The following is a 24309-nucleotide window of genomic DNA, read 5'->3' as shown; positions in this document are numbered from 1 at the left end:
AGTTCAGTGTCTAGATTCAGCAAGATCTGGTTTTATACTTAAGTTTTTAATTTACAGTTAAGATTGATAGAGTTGTCCATGAACTACTGGGTGACTCTGAGGCCATCTCAGTCTCGGTGTGGTTTTGTTTCAATGTCTGCTACTCTCTCAGCTCACTGTAACACCAGCTTGCACTGTAGTCCCTAGTAGCATAATGCAGCTCCTGCTCCATCAGTCCTTTGTTGCCTGCAGAAGGAAAAGCCCTCATTTCTTTGCACAGCAAGGCAGATTTGTAGCCAGTGGATATTGCAAAGAGTTGCTTTGGAGTTACTCATAAGTGTAGAATGTTTGAACTGGGTCCTCTCATGTCTGAGGCGATTCATGTCATGAGATTTCTCCTCGGGGTCTGAGCCTCACCTACAGCCTGAGTAAGGCTGGGTTCTGTTTGCTTACCTTGGGGGCTGTTACAGCCTGAGAAAATAGCAACCAGGTTACATGGCTTTGTGGGAGCGTTGCCATGATACTGACTTTCTTGCTTTTTAAAAAGAAGCAAAGTGTGTGCCAATTTATCATTTCTGTAAGCTTTGATATTCTTGTAAGGACTACTTCAATAGTTTGTCTTTCTTCCTCAGCGTGCCTTCTGTTCATTTGTGTAACAGATTTGAGGCTCAGAAGAGATGATTAGCTCATTTAGCATGGTCTTTGTATAACACAGGAATAGAGGATAGTCTGTTGTAAGGCACCTTCTAGCAGTGAGGCTTTCCAGCACTTGCTCTGTTGTTCCAGAGCCATCACAGCTCTGGAGTCCAGTTGCCAGTCTTAGAGCTTTCCAATCCGCCTTTTGGACACAAATTGTGATAAGTAAATTCCCAGATTTTTGCAAGTTCATTGGAAATTATTTGGTGTCACAGACTGTCCTGGAGACATTACCAACATCTCTCTTCAAACCCGCCAGCAGGGCTTTTATCTCATGTTTGGAGCCTGACAGAAGAGGCAGAAAGCTGAGTTCTGTCTGCATGACTTAACCATTATAGCTGGTAAAAAGTGTTGTTCTAAAAATCAGTCAAAACTCAGAGAAAAAATCACACTTCCCGTTCTCAAAGCCCTTGCTGTAGTTATTACTGTGTAAGTGCAGCTAGCTGGATGACTTTTCAGATGGTTTTCGCCGTGGGCTACTGGTGAGGCATAACTGTGGAATCAAGGGTGGCACCAACGCATACCCCACACAGTCACATGTAGCAAGGGCCTGCAGGACTGTGTGGATGACTCAAGGCTGATTTATGTGTTTTCCATTATCCTCCCTTGTGGATGCAGCTGCCAAGTCTGCTCAGCGCTGTTCAGCTGGGAAGCTAATAAGCTCAGTGCCTCTAACTCCATTGAGACTCCACACATTGTTATAAGCAGTTACAAATGAAAGAGGATTTTTGTTTTCTGTCTGCCTGAAGTACTTCCTAAGATCCAGGTTACAGGGCTTTTCCCCAGCTGCTAAGGCACCAGGATCTACTGATTCAACATTCTTGTGTACTGACTTGACGATTCTACTTTAACACATTGCACTTGTTTAATCTTTTCTCTGAAAATTTTAACTAATTTGTATGATTTGTATTTTTCAGTTAGCTTTGAGGCAATTGTTTTGACTCAGTCACTTTCTGTTAGGTTATGTGTATCCCAAACAAGGGACCATGACACTTATATAAATTGGGTTTTACACATTTGTCACACTGCCTGGGATTTGTAGAATGAGCCCAGGTGTCTGCTTCCTCCATTTTCTACCTTCTATGTGCTTGCAGGACCCTCAGTGGAACGCTTGCTGTGTTTCATTTCCATTGCTATGGCTTTTTGCTGAAAGGCTTCCACCACAGAAAGGCTGTTCATTCCAGTTAATGAATCCTGGTACAGATCAGAAGTGAATATTGATCACAGTTTCTATTCATGCTGTGCTTAATATACAGGTCCCCATTCAGTCTGTGCAAGCCATCCCAACAATAATTTTCTTTCTGGGGACTAGCAGGGCTATGTTTCTGTTATCTGTGGTTGTTTGGGTTGTACAGACCAACCTCTGGGAGCCAGCTCAGCACAGTCAATGTATGACAGCAAAGTCCTAGAAGAGCCCATGGCCAGACCCAGGAGTTCTGTCCCTCCTCTTCAGTCGCTGTTTTGTGGAGTACAGCTGGCAAATGGCAGCTGAGGGGACGTTATGGGCAGTGACAGGAATGTCAAGGTGGCTGGTCTGTGCAGTAGTGCAAGCATCTGGGTGGTCTAACTGTCATTAAAATATACTATTTATAGTCCACATTGTTAATAATTCACAATCTGCTGTTTGTTTTGAGTTGTTTCCTCGGGCAGGAGAAAGTTCAGCTTTAGTTTGTAGAAGGAGGAGAGAAAAAATCTGAATAAAGAGGGCAGGGTGGGCTGAAGTGAAAAAGGGCTTGCAGCAGAGAGAATGGTGAGCAGCAGAACATTGTGTTGGCCAAAGAGAGAAGTGCTGTCAGCACCCCAGGACAGAGAGCTGTCCTCACTGCCACAGCGTACCCTGCAAAGCTCTGACTGTGGTGTGGGGGGCCTGGGAAAGCAGGGGAAAATCCAGGTACCCCCAAAAGGCTGTGCAGTTGCCTCAGTCTTGGCTGTGGGCACAGCCTAGTTCTGGGCTCCTGCCTGGCTCCCCTGTGCAATGCAAGGTGCAGAGGCTCAGCTGTGCAGGCCCCTGTCATGATCTTCCTTATGGGGAAAAACGTGTCGCAAGAATAGATTAACTGACCCTTGAGAAAATGTATCAAACGTAGCAAAAAGGTATTTTTAAAAGTTCTGACAGTTTTATACTCAGAGCATTTGTGAACTGGATAAAAAATTCCTTTCTCCTTGAAGACATGTAGGTGAAAGTAACCTACTTTCCAGGGTTGACAGATCTTCCAAGTGGTGATCAAATACAAGTATATTTCAGCAGAAAGTGAAGGTGGTCCAGATAACAGCCCCACGAGCTACAAGGCCCAAAAAACTGATGCATGAAAACATGCCACAGTTCTGCAAGAAACTTGTGGCAGCGTGTAAGACTTTGTGTACCAGGCTTTGTGATTTCACGTACTCGTATACTATAAATATTAACAATTCTAGGCAGTCTTTGCCCATCTCAGTCTCTCCCTGCCACCCTTGTTTCCACCCTGCTGTGGCTGGCACAGTTTCAGCTAATTCATCTCATGTACGTGTTGTTCTTTGCCTGATGGCTACAAGTGATACTGGCACAGCTCAGCTGCTTGGAATAGGACTGCTGGCCCTGAGGAGCCTGCATTCTAAACAGAGACAAACTGGCTGGCAGGGGAGTAAGGAGATGAGGCCATTTCTCAGGGTCATTGTGGAGCACCAGGAGCAACATCTGACTTCCTGTAGTCTCCTCACGCACGGGGTGAAGCTGCCTCCACGTTGTACTTCCGAGCTGGTATTTCCCCCATTGCTCTGTTGCTTAGCTGTTGGGTTAGTTCTCCAGAGATGGATGTAAATTGATGCATCTGGTATCTAAGGGGTTAATCTGTAGAGGCCTGCTAAAGGTGTATTGTGGGGAAAAAGTGCACAGATGGAATATCAGAGAGATGAGATTGTTTTTTTTCTCTCAGCATTCTTTTGGTCTCGTAGGGATTGTATCACTTTTAGACCACATTTTTTGGTACAATAAATAGAGCAGATGGCTTTTCTGTGTGTAGTGAACTGGATGCTTTCACCACGGGTAGCTTCACAGAGCTCCGGGTTTATTCACTTTAGCTTTTGAATTATTCCTCCTTTGTACGCTGGCCTGGATGTTGCACCTTGTGAGGGAGCACCTTCAGGAACATCTGTGCTAAATTTACCCACAAGAGCTGTTATCTCAGACGGCTGAAAGTCATGTGGAGAGGTGTGAACTTGAACTGCCCTAAGCCATGACAGTGGAAGAGGGTCCTTGTACTGCAGACAGAGCAAGGCAGTCAGTCTCTGTTGGGTCTGCTGTGTCTGCCAACACAACCTCAGCTGTCTGTGACCTCTGCTGCGCAGCAGTTTGCTCTCCTTTTCTCATAAACCCTTCAGACAGGGTGCTGGCTTTCTGTGCCTGGTTGCTTTCTCTGTGGTTGACTTTTGTAGCCTCAGAGCTCGAAGGCTCCTTGCAGATGAAGGCTTCTTGCAGAGGAGCACAGTGCTGAGCTCTGCTGGTGGATTTGCAGTGACTTTCTGTTCCAATGCACAGGCAAAAATGTTACTGAGAACTTTTCCATTCTTTTGGCTTCAATTCCTGCACTCTGGTCTGCAGTTATATGTGATTGTTTACAGATGCAAAACACTGAGTCTGTCATTATAAGCAGGGTTATAAACATTGTTCTAATTATTTCATTAAAACTGAACAGGATAGAAGACTTTCTGGCCAAAGCATGGGATGCAGTCAGAATACTACTTCCTGACATTGCTACATGCTTCCCAGGTGAATGTGGGCAACTCACTAAGTCCAGCCTTAAACCAAACTTAAATAAAACCGCCCAGTTTGGGAGCAGTAACAGAATGATTTGAGATAAGGATACTAACCCTCAAGAGAATTGCAAAATACCCTATTTGAATACTGAATTATTTTGTGATGAGGAATGGGCCCAAAGGGGCCAGGGTTGGGAAGCTGATGTGAGAGCAGAGGAATGCCAAAGGAGTCACGTAGCAGTCGAAATAAGGGCTGTGTCCTGGCTGGCTGTGAGGGTGATAAAGAGATAGCAGGGAATATTCTACATGGTGCCAGTTCCAAACACGTTTGTGTAGACAGAAAAGAGCATCACTTTTTAAAAAATAAAAACTGATCTGGGAGAAAAGCAGACAGTGGTTCCTGTTGACATAAATTGTAATCAGCAACAAACTGCTGAACGTGTTTACAGCAAGAAGAATATTTTTTGCTTTTGATGAAGTCTGTGTTCTAGCACTGGATGAGCAGGATTGTGCAAGCAGAGGGAAAATCAATCACATGAAGGGTGTCCTTGTCAAATCCAATACATTTTCCATAAATTAAATTTGTAGAAAGCAAGTTGAATTTAAAAGGAAAAATGAAACAATTGAATACCTACATTTTGTGAAGCAGATCAATAAATTAGTAAGAGCAGAAAAAGTCAGCATACTGGGGAATGATAAGGTTGTGTCTGACAGCTTCTGCCTGGAAATGGAGCAGGCTGCATTCCTGCTGCAGTTGAGTTGGGAAAGAGCAGGTTGCTCACTGATAAAGCATGTTTGCTCATAGACCAGAGGTGAGCCAGAGCAGGTAGGGATCTGAGCCTGGAAATGTTGGGCTGGATTGTGTCCAGACCTGTTGCTGCAGGAAGTGTGTAGAGGGTTACAGAAAGGGTGAAGTTTGGGAGAAATGGAGGTGCTCTGCTGCTGGAGGTTGGACAAGAGAATTTCTTAAAATCTCTCCTAGCTCCCATTTTTGATGGCCTGTTAAAAATGTTTGGAAATAGGTATAAGAACAAAAGAAGAAATGGAAACAAGCCTATCTACAGTGCAGCCTCTTAGATTATAGAATGCATGCCTATGTTTGCTCAATGTAAGGACAGACACTTAGGCAAACAAAAGCAGCATTTGTTTTGAAGGAATGTGTATACCTCACTGCTTTTAGGGAAATTCCCACAAACACATCTGCAGATCAGAGTGCAGGATATCTCCGGGCGGGCACATTCAGAATAATGCATGTGATGTGATCTGACAGTTTAGCTGGATCTGTACAGATCTGAGCACTGGCCTGCAAACAGTTTGCAGTGATTGAGTAAAACAGTCCAGGAAACAAAAGCAGATATGTATGTATATACACAGACAACTCCTATTGCAGGTAGAGCTATAGCTACGTAGAAGGGCCCTAGGTGAGCACAGCTCATTGCTGAAATTAGAGGAATAAACCACAGTAGTGCAGGCACATTTATGCTTTGTAGCTGCCTCCATGCTGAAGGTTTTGTTTCATTGCATTTGGTTCTGAGCAGACCTGCACACAGAGGCACCAGCACTGCTGCTGTAATTTGCTTCCTGCATTGCTTTTTTCTCCACCAAAGCGCCACGCCTGGCCCTGGGATCAGTGAGTCTGATGGCTTTTAAGGGAAGGTCCTGCTCTCTGCATTAATGTAATTGCAGGTTATTTGTGTAATTCCTTCCGCATCTTACTTCCTGAAGGCCTGGCACAGAAGTCTGGTTTTGTAATCTGAGTACTGAAGAGTGACTGGATGTAATTATGTGCTCCATTATTCCAGCAGCTCCATAGCACAGAAAGTAAAAGCTGAGTGTTGCCATTAGTACTGAAAACCCAGAAGTTAACATGTGGTGAGTATCTCATGCAAGCAGCATAGTGGGCAGTCTGTACTTCACAATTACCTAGTAACTGTTTTGTATTGTCTGTGTTTCCCAAAGGAGACTGATGAGATTTCTTGTTACACGTTCATTATGTCTCCCTGGAAGTCACAAATTGTATAGAAAATGCATAGAAACAAAGTTGTGACAGTAGCAGTGGGCTCCTCACTGAGACAGAGCAGGATTTGGGGAGCGTAATTTTCCTGTTTCCAGATGCCATTTGTGTGACCACACACAGGGAGAGGAGGTATACGTGCTCAGACCTGCGGATGGATCTATTGCTGCAGAACACATTAATTGCAGCTGAACGTTTCATCTCAGCAGCTGTATGCTGCTACCTTTGGTGCTGTGCGTGCCTGGTCACCAGAGTTTTGGTAGAAGTTTGCTGTTAAATAAAGACACAAGAAAGGGAGTTTTTTTGCAACACCTGTAGTTTAAGTCTATATCCTGACATGAGCAGGAAATACATATGTATCCTGATTCAGTGACACTATGTTAGAAATACGCTTTGTAGAATTTAGGTTGTAAGTTCTTCCCTTCAGTCAGGCATCCTGTGCTCTGATGGTTCGAGCGCTTCGTACTCGCACAGACAGAAGATGACAGCATTAAAGATGTAATGCTGGAGCATCACGTGATGAGGCTTTGTTGTGCACCGAGACAACGTCACGCGGTGTAAACATCCTCTGTCATCAGGCTCAGTTTACAGTGCAATTAGAAGGCTGATCACAGTCCTGGTAGGCAAACTCCAGGCAGTTTTAATCCAGGGCATTTGGACACCAGTGACAGTGGTGGGACGGGGATGCACTCACTCCAGAAAAGTAAAGTTTGCTGGTGCAGTCAAGTAATAAGATAATGTGAGAGTAGATCTTGATGATAGTTGTAAATAAAAGTGGGTAAACTCTTTTTGTGCTTTATCATCCAAATTAGAAGCTACTAATTAGCGTTTATCCTCACTTAAACTGCTAATCAGCAAGGTTATGTTCTCGTAGAGACATTTAAGCTGTTCTCTGAGGTTCTGATGAGCTGGAGTTCCCTCACAGGGTGGGCATGGGCACTGCTCAGGGCTGTGCTGCTGCCCTGCTGTGACAACGGAGTCAGACCACTCCCTGGGCTCTGTTTGCCCTTTTGACTTTTACATGTTTCATCAGTTAAGGCTGCAAAGAAGGGGTTTCAGTTCAATCTGTATTTGTGCAGCACCTTACATAGAGGATCTAGGTTTTAGGAGCGGTCCATACTGCACTGCAGAGAGCATGCAGTACAGCACAGAGCTGCTACCTTGGTGCGAGGATGACAAAGCTGTCATGTGGCCACACTGGTGCCCAGCTTATGTCTGTGCAGCTTCTCATCCTAAACTGCAACTGGAATCTCTCCAGTGCCAGGCTGGTAGAGCCCCCAGCTCCACTGCTCCCCATCAGTGCCCTGTTGGTCGGGGTTTGGAGCCCATGCCAGCATGACTGAGTCAAGAAATGGTGTAATTCTTTGTAAAAACTTCAATCAATGTGTCAGTGAATGTTCTGGCAAAGGCGATACCTACACTGCTGTACAAGTGCACAGGACTATGCAATATTTTTGCTTTCCAGACTAGAAATGAGCTTTGATAGCAGTATAACTATTTCTGTGTATGGGAAGAAGAGATGAGTTGCCCAGGTCCATTCTGCCATTCTGCCAGTCTAAAACACAAAATACCCACAGCGTAATTCCCTTACAGAACCAAGCTGGGGGAAGCTCATGTGCTTGACAGGTGTAACGGAAAAAAAGCAATTTCCTTTCCTTTCCCTTCTTGCTGAGCTGGGAAGAAGTATTTTTTCCTCTTGCTTTCTCTCTCCCTTTTTTTTTTTTTTTTTTTTTTTTTTGGAGCTGGCTTTTCCTGTCCTACTACATACTCTCCAAAGCACTTGGCTTTTTTCCCTGCCCTTTGCAGCTTAGGAATGTTTTCTTCTTGTTTCTCAATTTCTGTTAGTGCTGCAAGTAAGGCAGAAGTGATTTCTGTGTTTCACTGTTGCTTTTAATTCACGTGATGGAATTTAGGAAATTTGTGGAGCTGCAGTGCTGCAAGACTGAGTGAGAAAAGACCACATCTGCAAAGTAGGGAGTCCAGCTCCCTGTAGGGTCAGGTCCATGTTGAGGGCAACAGTAGCTACTGGTGGCCAGCAGCACAGGTTTACTGTGTAATAATGTGCTTCAGTTTTAATTAACTGTTTTAATAAAACAGATAATAAAACTGTTTTCAGTTTTAATTATCATTAAAAATGATGACTGGACTATCTGGCGTAAAAGTTCTAGTATGAATATTCTGTGTCCAACCTCTAAATTCTCTAAATTATAATCCATTATTCTGCAATTACCAGTAAAATAGTTTGTTCATTTGCTTTCTCTCAGATTTAACAGATCCTATTGCAGCCAGGGAGAAATTGGAAAGCACAATATACAGAATAAAATCCATGGTTTAACCCATCAGAGAGAGTTTCTTTGCATTTTGAAATCTCTACAGCACATTTCAGATGAGATAATAAGGTAAGTGTCATGGAAAGAATACAAAACCACCATTCGTTTGTCAAATGAAAATAAATACGGACTGTTTTCCTACACTTGGAACTTCGGGGATTTTAGTGGCCTATAATGCCCTCTAATGGACAAATCTGTTGGAGCAGCGTCCTCCTGGGACGTGAAAAGCAGCATCTCAGTGGGGACAGAACTGGCAGCACTGCCGGACAGGCTGTGCAGCTTTTGTTGGGAGCCTGCCAGCTCTTAGATGAAAATCCGTGTTTGCTGAGTTTGTAGCTTAGAGACATTGTCACCTTTTACCAAAATCTTGGCAGATCCTTTTCTTCCTGCCTTTCTTCCACATTTAACTGAAGTTTGTTTGTTTAACAAACTGCGCTTAAAAGGAGTAGGAAAATATTTTTGCCATTGGCCCCAGAGTTGGCCCATTTCCTCTAGACTGACACCCTCTCCATCAGGAACTGAGCTCAGATGTCACTTACAGGGGAAGGCAGATCTGGCCAGGTTGTTTTCTCTGCGTGCCTTGGTTTGCTCATCTGATTCCCCATCCTCTCACTTAGGCAAAAAGCAGAAGTGCCAGAATACCTCCAAGGAAGTGATTCAAGGGGCATTTCTTGACTTAACTAGAATCGTGACTGTCTGGAACTGTTCCCACGTTGATAGATTGGCAGCTCTTGCTTAGCTGCTTGGCACTGTAGGTTTTATGAGGCCAAAGCCTGTGCTGAGAGGTGGCAGAGGACGAAGTGGGGATTTTCCTCTTACGTGTGACCCTACCACCACTGTCACTTCTGACAGCCAGAAAAGGAAATTTTTAGTGAGGAAAAACCATCGACATTTACTTTAAAGCCTGATAAAACAGTGGGGTATTTTTGTGGATGAGTTAGGCTGTAGTTTCTTATTTGAGTTTACATACAAGCTAAAGAAAGTGTATTAAACTAAAGTGTTTTAAAAAAGCCCTTACCAAATAATCAAGAAGCACCAGAATTTCAAAAGCTGCTGAGAAATGGTATCACAACTCAGAATCTATCTGCAGGTAAGGACCTTGCAATGACTTCTGTTCAAATAATTTATACCTAGCAGTCATAATTTGCCACGTGTTTGCCTGCTGGAAGACAAAATCATGCTGCTTTTCAGGTGTCCAGCAAGCAAAGTCCTACACCAAAATTTACAGTAGAGATGCTGTGTTTTTTTCTAGGATAGGGATTTTTAGGATAATGTGATTTGGAGCACTTTGTACTAAATCTAGGAAGGAAAGGAAAAAAAAAAAAGAAACAGAACATTGTGGAAGAGTGATTGTGACCAAATACTGGCTGGAAATTTCCAAAGAGTTCGGGGGAAGCACTGAGGATTTCCAGCATCACCGGCCAGCCTCTGAAACACCCCTCCCCCCTAAGATCTGGAAGGCTGCAACAAGTCATGTTTGCTTTTAGGGAACAGATTTGCTTTGGGAAAAACACCCTGAGAAACAGGAAGAAGCACTGTTTGTTTGGGTTAGTTGATCCTGAGGGGAAGAAGTTTTTTCTACTGAAGTTGAGAGTTCCCAAGATGCCTCCGTCTCAGATAGTCCTATCACCCCTAATTTGTCTTTTCGAGATATGTTTTTCACAAGTATCAGTCAGCTGAAGCCTTTCTGGCCCCTCCTCTTCCCCCCCAATTAGTTATTATTATTTTGATGTCGGCAGGGTGCAGAGATCCCTATGAAGGCTGTGTTGCCTCAGGTGGATGTCATTCCTCGCTCATTGCTATGGGACGCTTTGATACTTAGCAAGGATGCACACATATCGTGTTGGTTTGATTTGGATATAAATATATAACAAATACAGCAAAAGTATTTTCTAGAACATAATTCAACCTTTAGTTTTAAAAATCTTTTTGGGATATGCCGGTGCTGACGGCCGTAACGCATTGAAGGAATCAATCGTCTGCTTTGTCGCACACGGCAGTGGATGATGCAGGATGCGGCGCGCTTGGCGGCCTCGTGCCTGGGAGTGAGGCGGCCCGGCTCAGGGCCTCTCGCCCCCCGCCTCGCTTTGTGCCGTCTGTTGGTTTTGAAAACCTGTTTTGAGATTTTTTTCCGCTTTGGCCAAATGGAAAATAAGACGCTTCTTTGCTTCAGCACCTAGATTTCAGTTTTTATTTTTCAGCCCGTTCACTCCTCGGTTCTTCTCTACGCGTTGGCCCATTTTAACTCTCCCTCCGGAGGTCCCACCCCAGTTCGCGCATTTATTTGTACCGCCGGAACCGGCGCTGAGAGCCGCTGCCGAACCGCCGGGAGCGAGCGGTGCGCAATGACAGCGTATGCAGCGAAGGACGGTGCCGTACCGGGAGCCGGTACTCCGAAAAGCTAATTTGCTAAGGAACCTTTCTTCGCTCTTCAGAACAGTACCAGCTACGCACTCCAGCCCGCACGTAACACCCGAGCAGAAGCCGCACAGCCCCTCCGCTCCACGCTGAAGGCGCGGCCGCCACCGCCCCGCCCCGCCCCGCCCCGCCCCGCCCCGCCCCGCCCCGCCCCGCCCCGCCCCGCCCCGCCCCGCCCCGCCCCGCCCCGCCCCGCCCCGCCCCGCCCCTCAGCGTTCGACCGGCCCGGTGCACAGCGCAGGCGCGCTCTGAGCGCAGGCGCGGAGGTTCCGGGGCCGCGCAGGCGCCGCCCGCCGCCGCCGTGTCTCGGCGCTCCCCCTGGCGCGGCGGCCGAGGCGCTGCCGCTCGGGCGGGCGGGGGCGGCCCGGGCTCCCGCTTCCGGTGTGGTGTCATGGCGGGCCCTGCTCGCTGATGGCCGCGGGGAGCTGAGGGTCCCGGAGCGTCAGGGATACGCCGAGCTCCCCTCGCCCCGCTGCTCTGCCGCCGCCTCCCCCCTCCCCCCCGCGGGGATCCGCCCCCCGCCGCGGCCGGGCGGGCGGGGGGACATGGCGGCCCACAAGCCGGTGGAGTGGGTGCAGGCCGTGGTGAACCGTTTCGACGAGCAGGTAGAGGGGGCGGCCCCGGGGGGGGGCGGCGGTGGCGCGGGGATCGGGGGGCCGGGAGCGGGCGAACGGCGGGGGAGGGCCGCGGGCGGGGGGCGGCTGGGGGGAGCGCTGCCCGCCGCCGAGGCCCCTCTGCTCGCCCCCGGCTCTCTCGGCGGCGGCGGAGCGCGGCCCGGCGCCCCTCGTGCGGGTCCGCGGGGCCGAGAGGAGCCGTGCCGGGAGCCGAGCGGCGCTCCGGGCCTGGCCTCGGCCTGGAACCGCCTCAGCCGCTGCCCGCGGAGAGCCGGCGGGGCCGAGATGCCCGCTTCTGCCTCGGCTCCGCTCTCACCGCTCCCAGAAACGCGCTCGTCTTTTGTGGCTGTCATCGGGATTCTGTGCTTTCCGCCTTCTTGCTCGTCAGAAAGGAGTAAAGCCTCAAAAACGAGCGTAAGGAGAGCGGCTGGATAGCCGCTCAGGCAATTCTGCCTTCTTCCCCATCGCTTAACGGTGAATGTTGGTGTGAAATTTCACCCCCGGTGCTGGGAGCTGTTCTGCGGGATGGAGCAGCTCCCCGAGCTGCGGCGATGGATATTTGCTTCTGTTTATGAAAGCCAGCGCCGGCAGCTGGGAGAAGGGTTTTCTGAATGGAAGCGGGAGAGATCTGTGGGCCTTGGACTTTGTGTCTCTGATCCACATGAAGAAACCGCTTACTGGGATTAGGTGGCGTGACTTCCCAGCGAGGCTAAGCCTGCTGCTTAAGCTTGGCATTTTTACTCCCAGGATGCTTTCCTGACACGTAAGTGGGAGCTGGGTTGAGTCTGAGCGGTCGGTTTCTGGTGTGTCTCATTTGGCTGTGCTGTGAGCGGGTCCCTCATGGCACCAAAGGCATTTCTCTGAGGGCTCAGTCCAGCTCTGGGCCAAACCATGGGGCTGGTTCCGAGCCCTGGGTTTTGTTCACCTGCCTGAGCCATGTATCCCTGATGGTGACGCTTGGCTTTGGACAAGCTGCGGAGAGACGGCAGCTTAGCTGCGTGGAAATAAGCTGCTCTGTTTTACTTTTATTTAAAAACTGCTGTGAATGAAATTTATTTAAGGAAAAAAAGTTTTGCCTATTGACTTTAAAATGATACAGATTTTTCATGTATGTTTTAGGCAGGGTAGTTGCTTGGCCAGTGTATCCCCCCACACACTGCCTTATCTTGAATCATAGGTCATTTTCTCCGTAGGCTTTAAAGGCATGGTACTGATTATTTTCCCAGTATTGCTAGAATATGTTTCTTTGTGTACTGGTGTTAAAAGGCCCAAGGCTTTGTCGTTTGCTTTGTTATGTATATTGTGGAACCGGGCTTGCCAACATCTGTTAAGAGTTAAGAACTTGAGCTTTTTAAACAGAAGTATTTTTCTGCACATTTTATGGAATAATTACAGAAAGGTATGTGGGAGGAATCCTCTCCTGACAGGAAGGAAGCTGCTCTGGTTTTTGAGATGCTATAATATTGGAGTTGCAGGGACAATCTACATCGAATGCAGTTTTGACTGTTGTGGTCATTGGGTAGTTCCGATGATGGACTCTATTTGCAATATTTTAATCAGTTTATTGAGTGCTTCTCTTTAACCAGTGCAATTTTTTTTTTTTTTTTAAATCTGTATCAACTAGTGAATGAAGCAGTGAGACAAGCATGAGATAGTAATGTCTACTTTTTATCAGAAGTTTTCACACTTATTTATTAACCTCAGCTTGGGGGTCTCAATTTGGTTTCTTTTTGATGCGTAGTTTCCTCTGCCTCGCCTCGCCTGGCAGTGATCTTCGGGGTGGAAAAGTGTCTGTTCTCAAAAGAATCTTCCAGGGGCAGCTTTCTGCTGCTAAGTGAATTCTGAGTCGGTGGTGGTACTTCCATCCCTCTTGTAGCTGCTTGCTTCTGTGTCATCACTGGGTAATCACGTGCTTATTGGGCTATCGACTTGTTATGTCTTTGATCACTCATTTGAAAATTAAGTTTATAATTAATCAGAATGTGAGGAACATAGCGCATGTCATTTTAGTGATGATAGTGTGTTTTTGAGCCTTTGCATTCTGTGTCTGCCCTGCTACTTGCAGGACCTTTAGATTCAGCATTGAGGGAGCCAGAATGCCGTCTGATGTTATCGTCCTCTTTGAGTAGGGGAGGGGAGTTGTGTTTGTTTTGAGTTGAGAGTTGTTCTGTTTTGTTTTCTGTGGGGGAGAGGACAAATGTTTTCAAGGTTTATTCCTTCTTTTACAGAGAAAGAAAATGTAGCCATCTTTCACCAAAACTTACAGACAATCTTTTCATTCATTTTAAGACAGATGAACAACAAACTGAGAGAATGCTAATCATACTGAAAACAACCAAAATCAGTGCGGACCAGTTTGTTCTTGTCTACTCTTGTTTATTGTTATAAATGATGCTTTAGCCAAAATCTGCTTTTGTGTCCATGTTTCTCTGGGCCTACAATGAATGGCAAGCAGAGTTTTATGAATTAACCAAGGGCTGACTGACTGAATGCATTTTTCCAAACTAGTGCCAGTTTTGCCCATCTGTGCTCAATTCTGACACTTCAGCTACTGCAGCACTCTGTGTTGAGCCACCTTTGAAGACTGCTTGAAGGTTTCAGCTGGTGCAGAAAGAAGCGATTGACTGGGCATGTGAGATTAGATCCCATTTCTTGTACAATGCATTCAAAATCAATTAAGATGTTTCATATATAGTAGTTATGAATACATTTTTCAAAACTTTCAGTGGTCTGGATGGAATTAGACTGCTGTAGCACCAAGAGGCTGGGCTGTGTTTTAGTGGAGTTCTCTTATTTCAGACGTATCCAGGAATTTGTGAAATAAAATGGTCTCTTTTCTTTGGAAATGTTCACATTCAATTTTATGTACTGTAATTTTATAGTGTTTTTTAATGTGTTACAACTGAAGTCATGGGAAGGCTGATGCAGTGGTGAAATCACAGAATCACAGAAATGGCTCTTCTACACTTAGCAAAGAAACCTTACTGCCTAACCCAGTTAAATGTAGGCTGTTTTAAAGACTGTCAGATAGAATAAAAATATAAATCCAGAATAAACATGCGGTAACTTAAACAATTATGATACACTATAATGGAAGAAGCCTCTTATGGTTTAGGTTTTGGTTTAGTCTCCCCATGTGTAGTTTGAGATATGATTACTTTCAGTTAAGAAAGCTTGTATAAAAACTGAATGCCATTAGGAATGTTCCCTTAACTTTCATTAAAAGGCATCACGTTAAAGCAGATCTTCCCTCCTCTTGTTGCTTCTCTTGTGGCATTTGAAATCTATACAGGATTGCAGACCCAAAGAAGTGCTCGCTGCATGCACTGGCTTTGTGTTCTTCATTGTTTTCCATCTGAGCTTGTTAAGAAACCACTAGTAGTGATAAGTTCGTATTTTAAGGAATTTCAAAGTATTTTGTGTAAGTTCTGAATCCTTTGCTGCAAGGAGGACCAGGCTGTGCAGAAGGTGGAATTTTTTTTGTGCAACTAGTCTGAAAAAAATTTCCGGAGGAGCTGAGAAGCGAAGCAGGCTGTGGCACTGTGCTGGAGCACAGAGGTGCCATTTCATGTCTCCCTAACATAAACCTGAAGGAGCTTTGGTCTTACTTTCTAAACCTGTGTATGTAAAGTATTTCTACAGAGCTGCTGTTCTGTGTGCAGATGTACCTGCAGAACAGACACAGGAATGGTCCACATGCAGCAGATGTTACCTGAGTCCATTCATCAGCTGCTGAAAAGCAGCAGGGTGGTTTGATGATCATTCCTTGTTTAAGTTGGGAAATAGGCATTTGTTGATGGTACAAACCCTTAGTTAACTGTTTGAAAATGTTATTTTATTACTATTTTTTTAAGGGCAATGTCTATAAACTATTTTCAAAGTTCCCTGTTCTTCAGAAGGCTTAGTTACGAGGTACTTTCACTGAATTAAGACTTGTTAGAAGGTGGTGCAGTGCATGTTTATAGTTTCAGAGGGAGATGCCTGTTGGTCTTTAGCTGGTGATGCTGAGGAAGTAGCGGTGCTGTGTGTATTTTCAGTCTCTGTAATACAGCTGTGTATTACAGCCTAATGAAGAAGTTCCAATAAACTGTTTGAAATGGAAAATGTAGGTGTATTTTTATGGTGTTAAGAATGGCACTGGAGGTTTTTGTTCTGGATGTTATGTTTGTTATTTGCTCCTGATTGGCTTTTCTAGTGTCAGCAGTACTGGGAACACAAGATTACTTCTGTCCTGAATTCAGGACGCACAGGGGCTTGTACTCTCTTACTGCAACTGTCAGGCTCAGCTCTTTAATGGCTTTTCCTCATCTGTGGCACCAAGATTCTGTTTCAGATCATCTTAAAATATTTAGAACTTGATAGCTGGAAAGATTCCAGATTCAGTCTACATATTTTTTTCTTTTCCAGCTTCATGAAGGAAAGCCAATCGTGGACCAAAATGCCATTGTTCCCTGTCCTTTTTAGGTGGTTTGACACCTAAACCTGGCTTAGTCAAACTGCTAAGAGGGAGGGAGGTTTATCACAGCACTCCTCTGTGTGGGTTGTGTGTCCCGGTGTGCCTCATGAGGCTGCTGACTATTGCTTCCTATTTTACTGGTGGGAGCAGTTGAACGAGGGCGCAGTGATGCCCCTGTGCCAAACTGCGACGAGTTCCAAGTGATGCCTGTGTTCATGCTTGGAAACTCCTGTTATACCAAAGCCTCGTGCTTTATTTTCTGATTCAAATAAAGGCTGTGCGGTAATCCATTTTCAGTCTGTGTTTTTCCTAAAATAAAATTTAGGAAAGTGAAGGTTCAACTTTTCTTGTAAGGTTTAGATTGGATTTTGGTGGAGAAGCTAGGCGGTTTCTGTTTGGTCGCTCAGCGCTGCGTTTCAGCTGGGTGCAGTGCTCCGGCGTGTCAGAAAGCACAAAGGAAATAGCTGAGGAATCTAAAAAAAATTCAGTGCTAATATTTCCTTTTAATGTAGCTTCCTTTTTCAAAAGGCAGTATAAAAAGCAGCTTTACTTCTAGGTGACCTTGCTGCAGTGGCTGTTGTGGCAGGAAGCTCCAGAAGCGTGTAACGCGATGTTTCCATTGCATGGCGGCACACAGGGCTGGATCTGAGGCACTTCTGTGAGAGGCACTTCTGAAGCGTTCTGTCACTCGTGGTATTGAGCTTTTCTGCCGTTGTCAGCACAGACTTCAGAATTCCAATAAAAGTAATGCTGAAATTTTTAATTAAATGTATCTATCTTCCACTAATGACTTCCGAAAATACATTGTAAAAATAACATCTAGCAGTGAAAACAAAGCCTGAGTCAGAAATGCTTTGATGTGCCTTTCCAGCTCTGAGATGAACGCGCTGAAACGCGCTGCGCCGCTTGGAAGCGCCGCGCTCTGAGGCCAGCAGTGCCGTGTGGTGGCGGAGCGCGCGGCCCTGCGGCTGGCAGCGATGCCGGCCGTGCGCTCGGGGTGCGGCGCTGGGCTCGGGGATCCCGGAGCCGCTGAGCTGAGGAAGGCGTTCCTCGAGGACCTCCCTGCGCTCGTTTGCTGGCCATGATGGCATTGGCTGTGCCTGCTGCTGGGTGCGGCGCTGCGGTCGCTTTTGGGTTGGGACGGGGGTACCCAAAAACCAGTGCTTTGGACCGGGACTGAACTGCAGTCTGTGTGGAGAGGAAATTGCTCTCGGGCATAAAAGGCAGATAGTGTGCTACACTACCATTTCCCTGCAAATGGGAGATGTGGGTGTAAATTGGTTCTGTTTAATGATGAGATCAGAACTTGTTCAGAAAAATATTTCAAGTCTTGGATTCTTCGCTACAGTTCATGCAAAAAAGGTTGTGGCGTTCATTTAGAGCTGCTGGTCTTTCAGAATATGCCCTTACTGAGAGCTTTGGCCAGAATTAAATCTAGCAGTGGCATTTGATTAAAGTTTCTGTAGATGGGGAATTCCCGAGTCATACTTTGAAATATAAGTGACACGCATGATTTTTGGAAAGGGACAGTGATACCGATTACTTTTTTGGTTCCCATTTTTGGTTACTTTATAAAAAGTCTTCATTAAAATGAATTTTTACAACTTACTGTTTTTCACATTACTGTGTGATATTTTGTAACTGACTGACTTGGAAAAGCAGAGGGCAGTGGCTGCGTGCTCTGGAAGTGGCTGCTTTGTGACCCTGGAGAAATTTGGGTATGGCATGAGGGGTGTTCTCACGTGTTTTTTCAGTCACTCTGAATCTTACAATTCTGGAAAAGCTGCACTTCAGTCGAATTGTCAGTGCGGGGTGTTGAAGGGGCTGACGTGGGGCTCCCAGTCCTTGAGGTGTGCCTGTGGCTGAGGCTCACACTGGGGGCTCCTCCTGGGCTGCCCTGAGGTCCAGGCAGGAGTTACTCAGAACTGCCCTGGTCTCCTTGCAGCTCGCACCCCCTGCGCACCTTTGCCTTCATCTCCTCTTGTTTCAGCTTGTTGGTAGTACTGCTGTGAAGACATCTCTAGTAGGAAGAGAAGTGCAGACAAAGTGAAATAATCCATTTGTTTGTAGCTGTCTTATAGAGTGCGTTTCAAGGTTGTTCCTGGTGTCTTATTTAATTCATCTCTAATAATGTAAATTTCAGTGCAAGAAAGCTCATACTGCTTATCTCTCTTTGTAGCTTCCAATAAAGGCCAGCCAGCAGAATACCCACACCAAAGTCAGCACGGAGCACAACAAAGAGTGTCTCATCAACATTTCCAAGTACAAGTTCTCTCTGGTCATCAGTGGTCTCACTAATATCTTAAAAAATGTTAATAACATGGTGAGTTCTCTCATTTTAGATTGCTGGATGATTCTCAATATGATTTTTATTTATTCGCATTGCACAATGTCTGCAGAGAGTCACTGAAGCTCAGTCAATATGTTGGTTGCTTTTTACTCTTACATATTTTCTTTTCATGTGATCACATTCACCAACAGCACTGTTTTACAAATCAAGATGAGGAGATCACTATGGCAGAGAAATTAAGGGAGGGTGGTGGTTAAGGGAAATCCTCTGTTATTTATGGGAAGGCTCTGTAGCTGGGAGGGTTGTAGGCAGCTAAGGGAACAGTCATCTGGGCCTCTGAGCAGTGTTTAGGTGCTGGCTGGTGGGATGCGCCACTTACTGGGAGATGAGGAGGATGCTTTCTGTTGCCTGGAAAGGTGCTGCAGGTGGCTGGGGGAGCAGTGCTTGCAGCCTTTTTAGATGAAGAATGCAGCAGAGCAAGGGAGCTGCAGAACAGCAGTGGTTTTTCTCAGCTGTCAGTGCATGACCTGCCAGGAGCTGTGTTGAAGCTCTCAAAATCTATAGAGCATATACAGTAAGACCTAGTTAAAAATGTAATTAAAAAATCTGTTTGCTTTTCACTGAGAAACAGAACTTTCTTTTCCTCTGTTCAGTGGAGTAAGTTACTGTGCAAATCAGCATTATTTGTAAAGGTATTAAGAAAAAGGTCTGTAGGGTTTGCACTCTGCCAGAAGTTGCAATTAGTTTTGAGCCAACCTCTTGAGCAGTGTGAAATGTTTGAGAAGAACCTCCTTTGGACAGCTTTACGTTGGCTGTGGGCTCAGGCAGTAGTACTGATACAGTTCTGGCTAAATCTTTTCTGCATTGTTTTGCTGTCCTTATATTGTTGGAACCAGCCACTACCAGCAATACAATTGGGTGATAGCTTAAGAGCTGGATGGATCTCTACCTCCATCCTGTTTCTGAAATGTGGCATCTTTTTGGAGAGTCTCATGTTTCTTCCTGTGGTCTGTGATAAATTTAGCTGCACTTGAATAAGCTTGTAGGTATAGATTTGTTGCAACATCATTTCTGTTAAGTGAGATGTTGGCAATGAAATACGTAATTGGAAAAGAGTCAGCAGTAATTGATACCAGAATAGTTTCTGAAAAGGTGTAACCTTCATTTCTGAATAGTTTACTGGTCTGATGAAGGCAGGGGGCTGCAGTGTACCTCCAATCTTATTCTGCAGTAACTGCTTGTTCTTTATTAGATTTGGCACTGCAGGCTGTACAGAGATATTTCTTCAGCAATAGGGTTTTAATTCTTTTATTTTATTTCATTCTTTTTGGACTAGCTATGTTTCTGAACTTAACTCTAGAGCAGTAAAGGAGCCATAATTTTCTGTGCAACTCTGCAGCATTACTTTAATGTGTTACAAGTCAAATTTGTGCCACTCAGATCCATATCCTTTCTTCTTCCAGAGAATATTTGGAGAAACTGCTGAAAAGAACTTATATCTATCTCAACTGATTATCTTGGATACACTGGAAAAATGTCTAGCAGGGGTGAGTATACTTGCATAAGCATGGTATCAAATGAGTTAAGAGAGAATAAGTCAAATGCCTGCCTGTCAGTTATTACTGGTACAAAACATAAAACTTAGCTCATTTAGAGCAAAGTAGTATTAATGCTATATTAAAAGGACTAGAATTTTACATATATGAACGTTATTAAAATAATTGATAAATTAAGTATTTGTGGGCTTTTTTTTCCTGCCTAAAATTAATGATAGTGACTTTAGTAATAGTGATTAGAAGTATTTTTCTATCTAAACAGATTCAGGCAAACCTGTGAACTTGGCCTTCTCAGTGCTCAGCTGATTTTCTGGAGTCATAAATAATGAGTTTCATGTAATAATTTGTTAGAAAATTTCACACAACTGTATTCTGTGAGGCAGATGTGACCTGGGGTAAGAAGAGGGGTACACAGGAAAAGAATTAGACTTGGTTATCTGGCTTAGCTAGATTGCTGTAAACTTTGAATGCATGTGGCATATTCCTCTTAAAGTCTCTTGTGAGTTTCATTTGGTAAAGTAATTTTATTTCAGTTTTGTGTAATTGCATTTACAGTAGAAACTTTGCTATCACTACTCTAACATTTACTTTTGCAGGTGCTTCCTAGTTTACATTAGTTAACTCTGCTCAAACTTCCACTGGGAGTCCCGTCCTGAGGCTTCCAGTCAGAGCTGTGCTGAAAGGCAGTTTGCTGTTACCTTTGGGATGTTGATGGTTGTACAGCTTTCTGTGCTAAACTGTGTAATTGCAAAGCCAAATTTCACTGTGAACAAAATTTGCAAATCTGTGGTTTATTCCTTTAATAAGAAAGGGTTTTTTTTTTTAAAAAAGCTGTGCTCCTGGTTGAATATCATGAAATCGTCCAAGCTTCTTGCTATTTCTCTGTTTTTGAAAGTTTTTTATAAGGTAAATTGTGACTAGGTTTGTCAAGCACTATATCTCACAGTAGTAAAACAGTCTCAGTATTTCTGAGTTCGTCAGGATTCACAGAAGATCCAAGTAAATGCATTTTGCATAATAAAATACGGCTGTAAAAACTAAATACCTCCTTTGGTTCATTTTCCATCTTTCGTATAGAGAATCAAAGGAGGCCCCACCCCAAAACCTGTTTAATTTCTGAAATTAATTTCTTTAAAAATTTCTTTTACACATTGTGCTTGAAACATTAGTGTTGTTTTTTTTCCTGATACATGATGATGCTTCAACAGCCTAAAATTATGCTGGATGCTTCTCGCTTTGTCCATTCAGATGAGAGCAAATTGAGCCCATATATGTACAGTAAGACTGAGCCAAAGCTCTATACAAAGAGCGTTGTGTTCTGTGATATCTTCAGACTTATTTCTTGCTCACTGTTCTTGCTCAATGTTTCATCAAGTTCTCATGGCAACAGAGCTCAGGTCAGCGAAGTGGGAGTCTCTGAAACTTCCCAATTCCCTATGGTAAATTCATTGGTAGAATTTTAGAAAGCTTTAATGCTGACCCTTCTGTTAAAACTTGTTCTTACTAGAGCAAAGTTTCACTTCAAATTCTTCAGCAAATAGTTTCCTTATGTCTCATACTGTACGAACTGGCAAAAATTGAAATTTTCTTTTACAGGAAAGTTGAGACACTTTTTGACTCTTACAGAGCAAATTCCAGGGAAGAGGAACAGAGAAGCACCTCTTTTTCAGTTCATTTTAAAAAAATATTTGCTGTTCAAAGGATAGGGGTCAGAATACTAACCAAAAGAGAAGTACGGGTGAGTCTGTGCCCTTTGGGCCCCCGTTTGAAGCCAAGACAGTTAGTGCTTGGCATGTGTTGACAGAGAACATTACTCAGGAAGGTAATATATTTTGCTTCAGAAACGAATTTGGTGTTTTGCTTGATGGCATTGGTCAACTTCATGTCCAACATATTTTGGAGACTAATTCAAAACTGTAACGTGGTTTGAATGGTGCAGATTGTTGTTCAAATGGGAAGAATCCTTTTCTGCATAGCTTACGTGTGGTCACTGGTAGCATGCAAGTGGAATTTGAAATCCAGATTCAGGTCCTGTGCTACTAGTGGCAGGTGCTCCATTCTTTGCCTTCGAACCTAGAAAATTGAGTATCATGAAGTGCCAAATGTTTAATTTTAGCAACCGAAGGACACGATGCGACTGGACGAGACTATGCTGGTAAAACAGTTGCTGCCAGAAATCTGCCACTTCATCCACACTTACCGTGAAGGGAACCAGCATGCAGCTGAACTGCGCAATTCTGCCTCTGGGGTTCTTTTTTCTCTTAGCTGCAATAACTTCAATGCTGTGTTCAGCCGCATTTCCACCAGGTAGGTGTTTTAGTAGCTTGACTTAGCCAGTGTATTAGAACACCTGAAAATAAGTGTCTAGAAGATCATTCCTGAACTGCAGTCTTTCATTTTTGAAAAACTTTTACTGTTTAAATGGTATTTAGAGAAATTTCTTCTGCCTTTCAAAGTTTTACTTGACTTTCAGGTTAGAAAAGGTACCTGTTCCATATCTGTTCTGTCAGCATAATGCTCTGTTTTACCTGCTTTTGTAAGTCCAAGTCAAACTCTATTGTAAAATGAAACAGTGATGACTGAGAGAAATGTATTTTGTAGCCTAAAGTTGAATATTTGCTGCTTTTATAGGAAATATTTTTCAGCTGAGACTTTCTGACAGTCTTTGGGTTTAATTTGTGAATCCTTATTCACGTGTGTGTAGCATGGCTTACTTCTCAAGCTCTAAAATCCTTCCTAGCATCAGATTGACTGTAACGTAGTGCCTTTGTCCCCTGACCTGTTTTTCTCTTCAGGATGGCTTGCACAGAAATAGTTAAATACTTGACCAATTGTTGCTGATCTCCACAGGGGTCAGCTTGCCGACAGTTAGCATTGCTGATCTTTTGACCTGTGCTTCCTGTTTAGGAATATTTCTAGGCCTTGTACAGCAGCTGGGGGATTTTTGGCACAAAAAGCAGTGCAGTGGGGACCTTCCCATTCCCAGCGTGGGCTGTTAAGTTTCCCTGGTGTTGAAGAAATGAAGAGCTGCTTTTGTGTGTAGTACTAGAAATTGCATTCCTTGTCAAAAACACATCTGTAGTTTTGGAACTAGACACGGCAATCTTTAGTTTGTGAGAACATATGATTTAGTTATTAGCAGCCTGGTATCTGTTGAGATGCTTACTAAATTATCCAGTATAAAACTATGAAAAGGTGCCATTGGATTCAGAATGGTATGATTAAACTTCATCCTCCTCTTTTGCACCAAATAACAAGGACCTTCTTCAGCTTACAGAGCGTGATTGTAGCTCCCTTCTGTGCTATTAAGTGGCATCAGTCATTGTTTTACTGTAGAGAAATTAGCTGGGGCAAGACTTGCTGCTAAGGAACAGTAGTCTAAGGGTGTCATGACTCCATCAAGTGAATAATTTGGATGAAAAGATTACAAGGTTAGAGCTACAAGAGGGGAGATAGCAGAAGACTTCAGGCAAATCTTGGCTGTAAACAGGCTGTCACCAGATGATACTGGTGTCTTGTGAGACTTAACACTGGTATTTCTGGATCTATTCTCAGTATGAGGATTAAACAGGACTTCATTTTAACTCTTAATTTTGCAAAATCTGCCTGTTATTTCTAAACCTGGATAAGTTTATCTGAGAGGATCATATTAGATGTGGACATTATTTATTATTCTGCTGCTCTGCAAATGTATAGAATCATAGGTGTGTACACATACCTGTCTGACACCATCTGAAGGAGAAGTTAATTTACCTTGCATATTTTTAGATTGCAGGAACTGACTGTTTGTTCAGAAGATAATGCTGATGTTCATGACATTGAACTTTTACAGTACATCAGTGTGGATTGTTCCAAGCTAAAACGACTCTTGCAAGGTATGATGGGAACCTGTTTGAAATATTTGTCTGAATATGTGTTGTTAGAGATGACACAGTGGTATTGACACATTCAGCTTTTTCTTCTTTAATCCAAATACTCTGTACGTTTTTACAAACTGCTTACAGGTATCCAAGTACCTTTAAAGTATTAGAAAGTGTTTACTTTCTAAAGGTTTAAAAGTGAGGCTTTGCACCTCACACGTTTTTTTTATAAACTTCATCTGCCACTTTTTAGAACAAAGATTCTCTTTAATGCAGAGATGTTTTACCTTTACAGAGACTGTATTCAAGTTTAAAGCCCTTAAGAAAGTAGCTCAGTTAGCTGTTATCAACAGTCTTGAAAAGG

At 44.1% G+C, this 24309-nt stretch overlaps 1 protein-coding gene across 4 annotated transcripts in view; it reads left to right on the top strand.

The window, feature by feature from the left end:
- The first annotated feature begins 11408 nt into the window (after window positions 1-11408).
- Window positions 11409-24309, top strand: part of NF1 (neurofibromin 1) — an 82709-nt gene continuing 69808 nt past the window's right edge. For all 4 annotated transcript variants that reach the window (XM_085240911.1, XM_085240910.1, XM_085240909.1 and 1 more), the window contains exons 1-6: window positions 11409-11774; window positions 18419-18562; window positions 19993-20076; window positions 22202-22392; window positions 23854-23960; window positions 24241-24308. In XM_085240911.1, coding sequence (XP_085097037.1) covers window positions 11715-11774; window positions 18419-18562; window positions 19993-20076; window positions 22202-22392; window positions 23854-23960; window positions 24241-24308 — 654 coding nt within the window. In that variant the 5' untranslated portion in view covers window positions 11409-11714. The remainder of the gene's footprint in view (window positions 11775-18418; window positions 18563-19992; window positions 20077-22201; window positions 22393-23853; window positions 23961-24240; window position 24309) is intronic.

The sequence above is a fragment of the Meleagris gallopavo genome, chromosome 21 (assembly GCF_905368555.1).
Source record: "Meleagris gallopavo chromosome 21, MGAL_WU_HG_1.1, whole genome shotgun sequence".
Classification (NCBI taxonomy): domain Eukaryota; kingdom Metazoa; phylum Chordata; class Aves; order Galliformes; family Phasianidae; genus Meleagris; species Meleagris gallopavo.
This window is presented reverse-complemented; position numbering and strand designations above follow the sequence as displayed.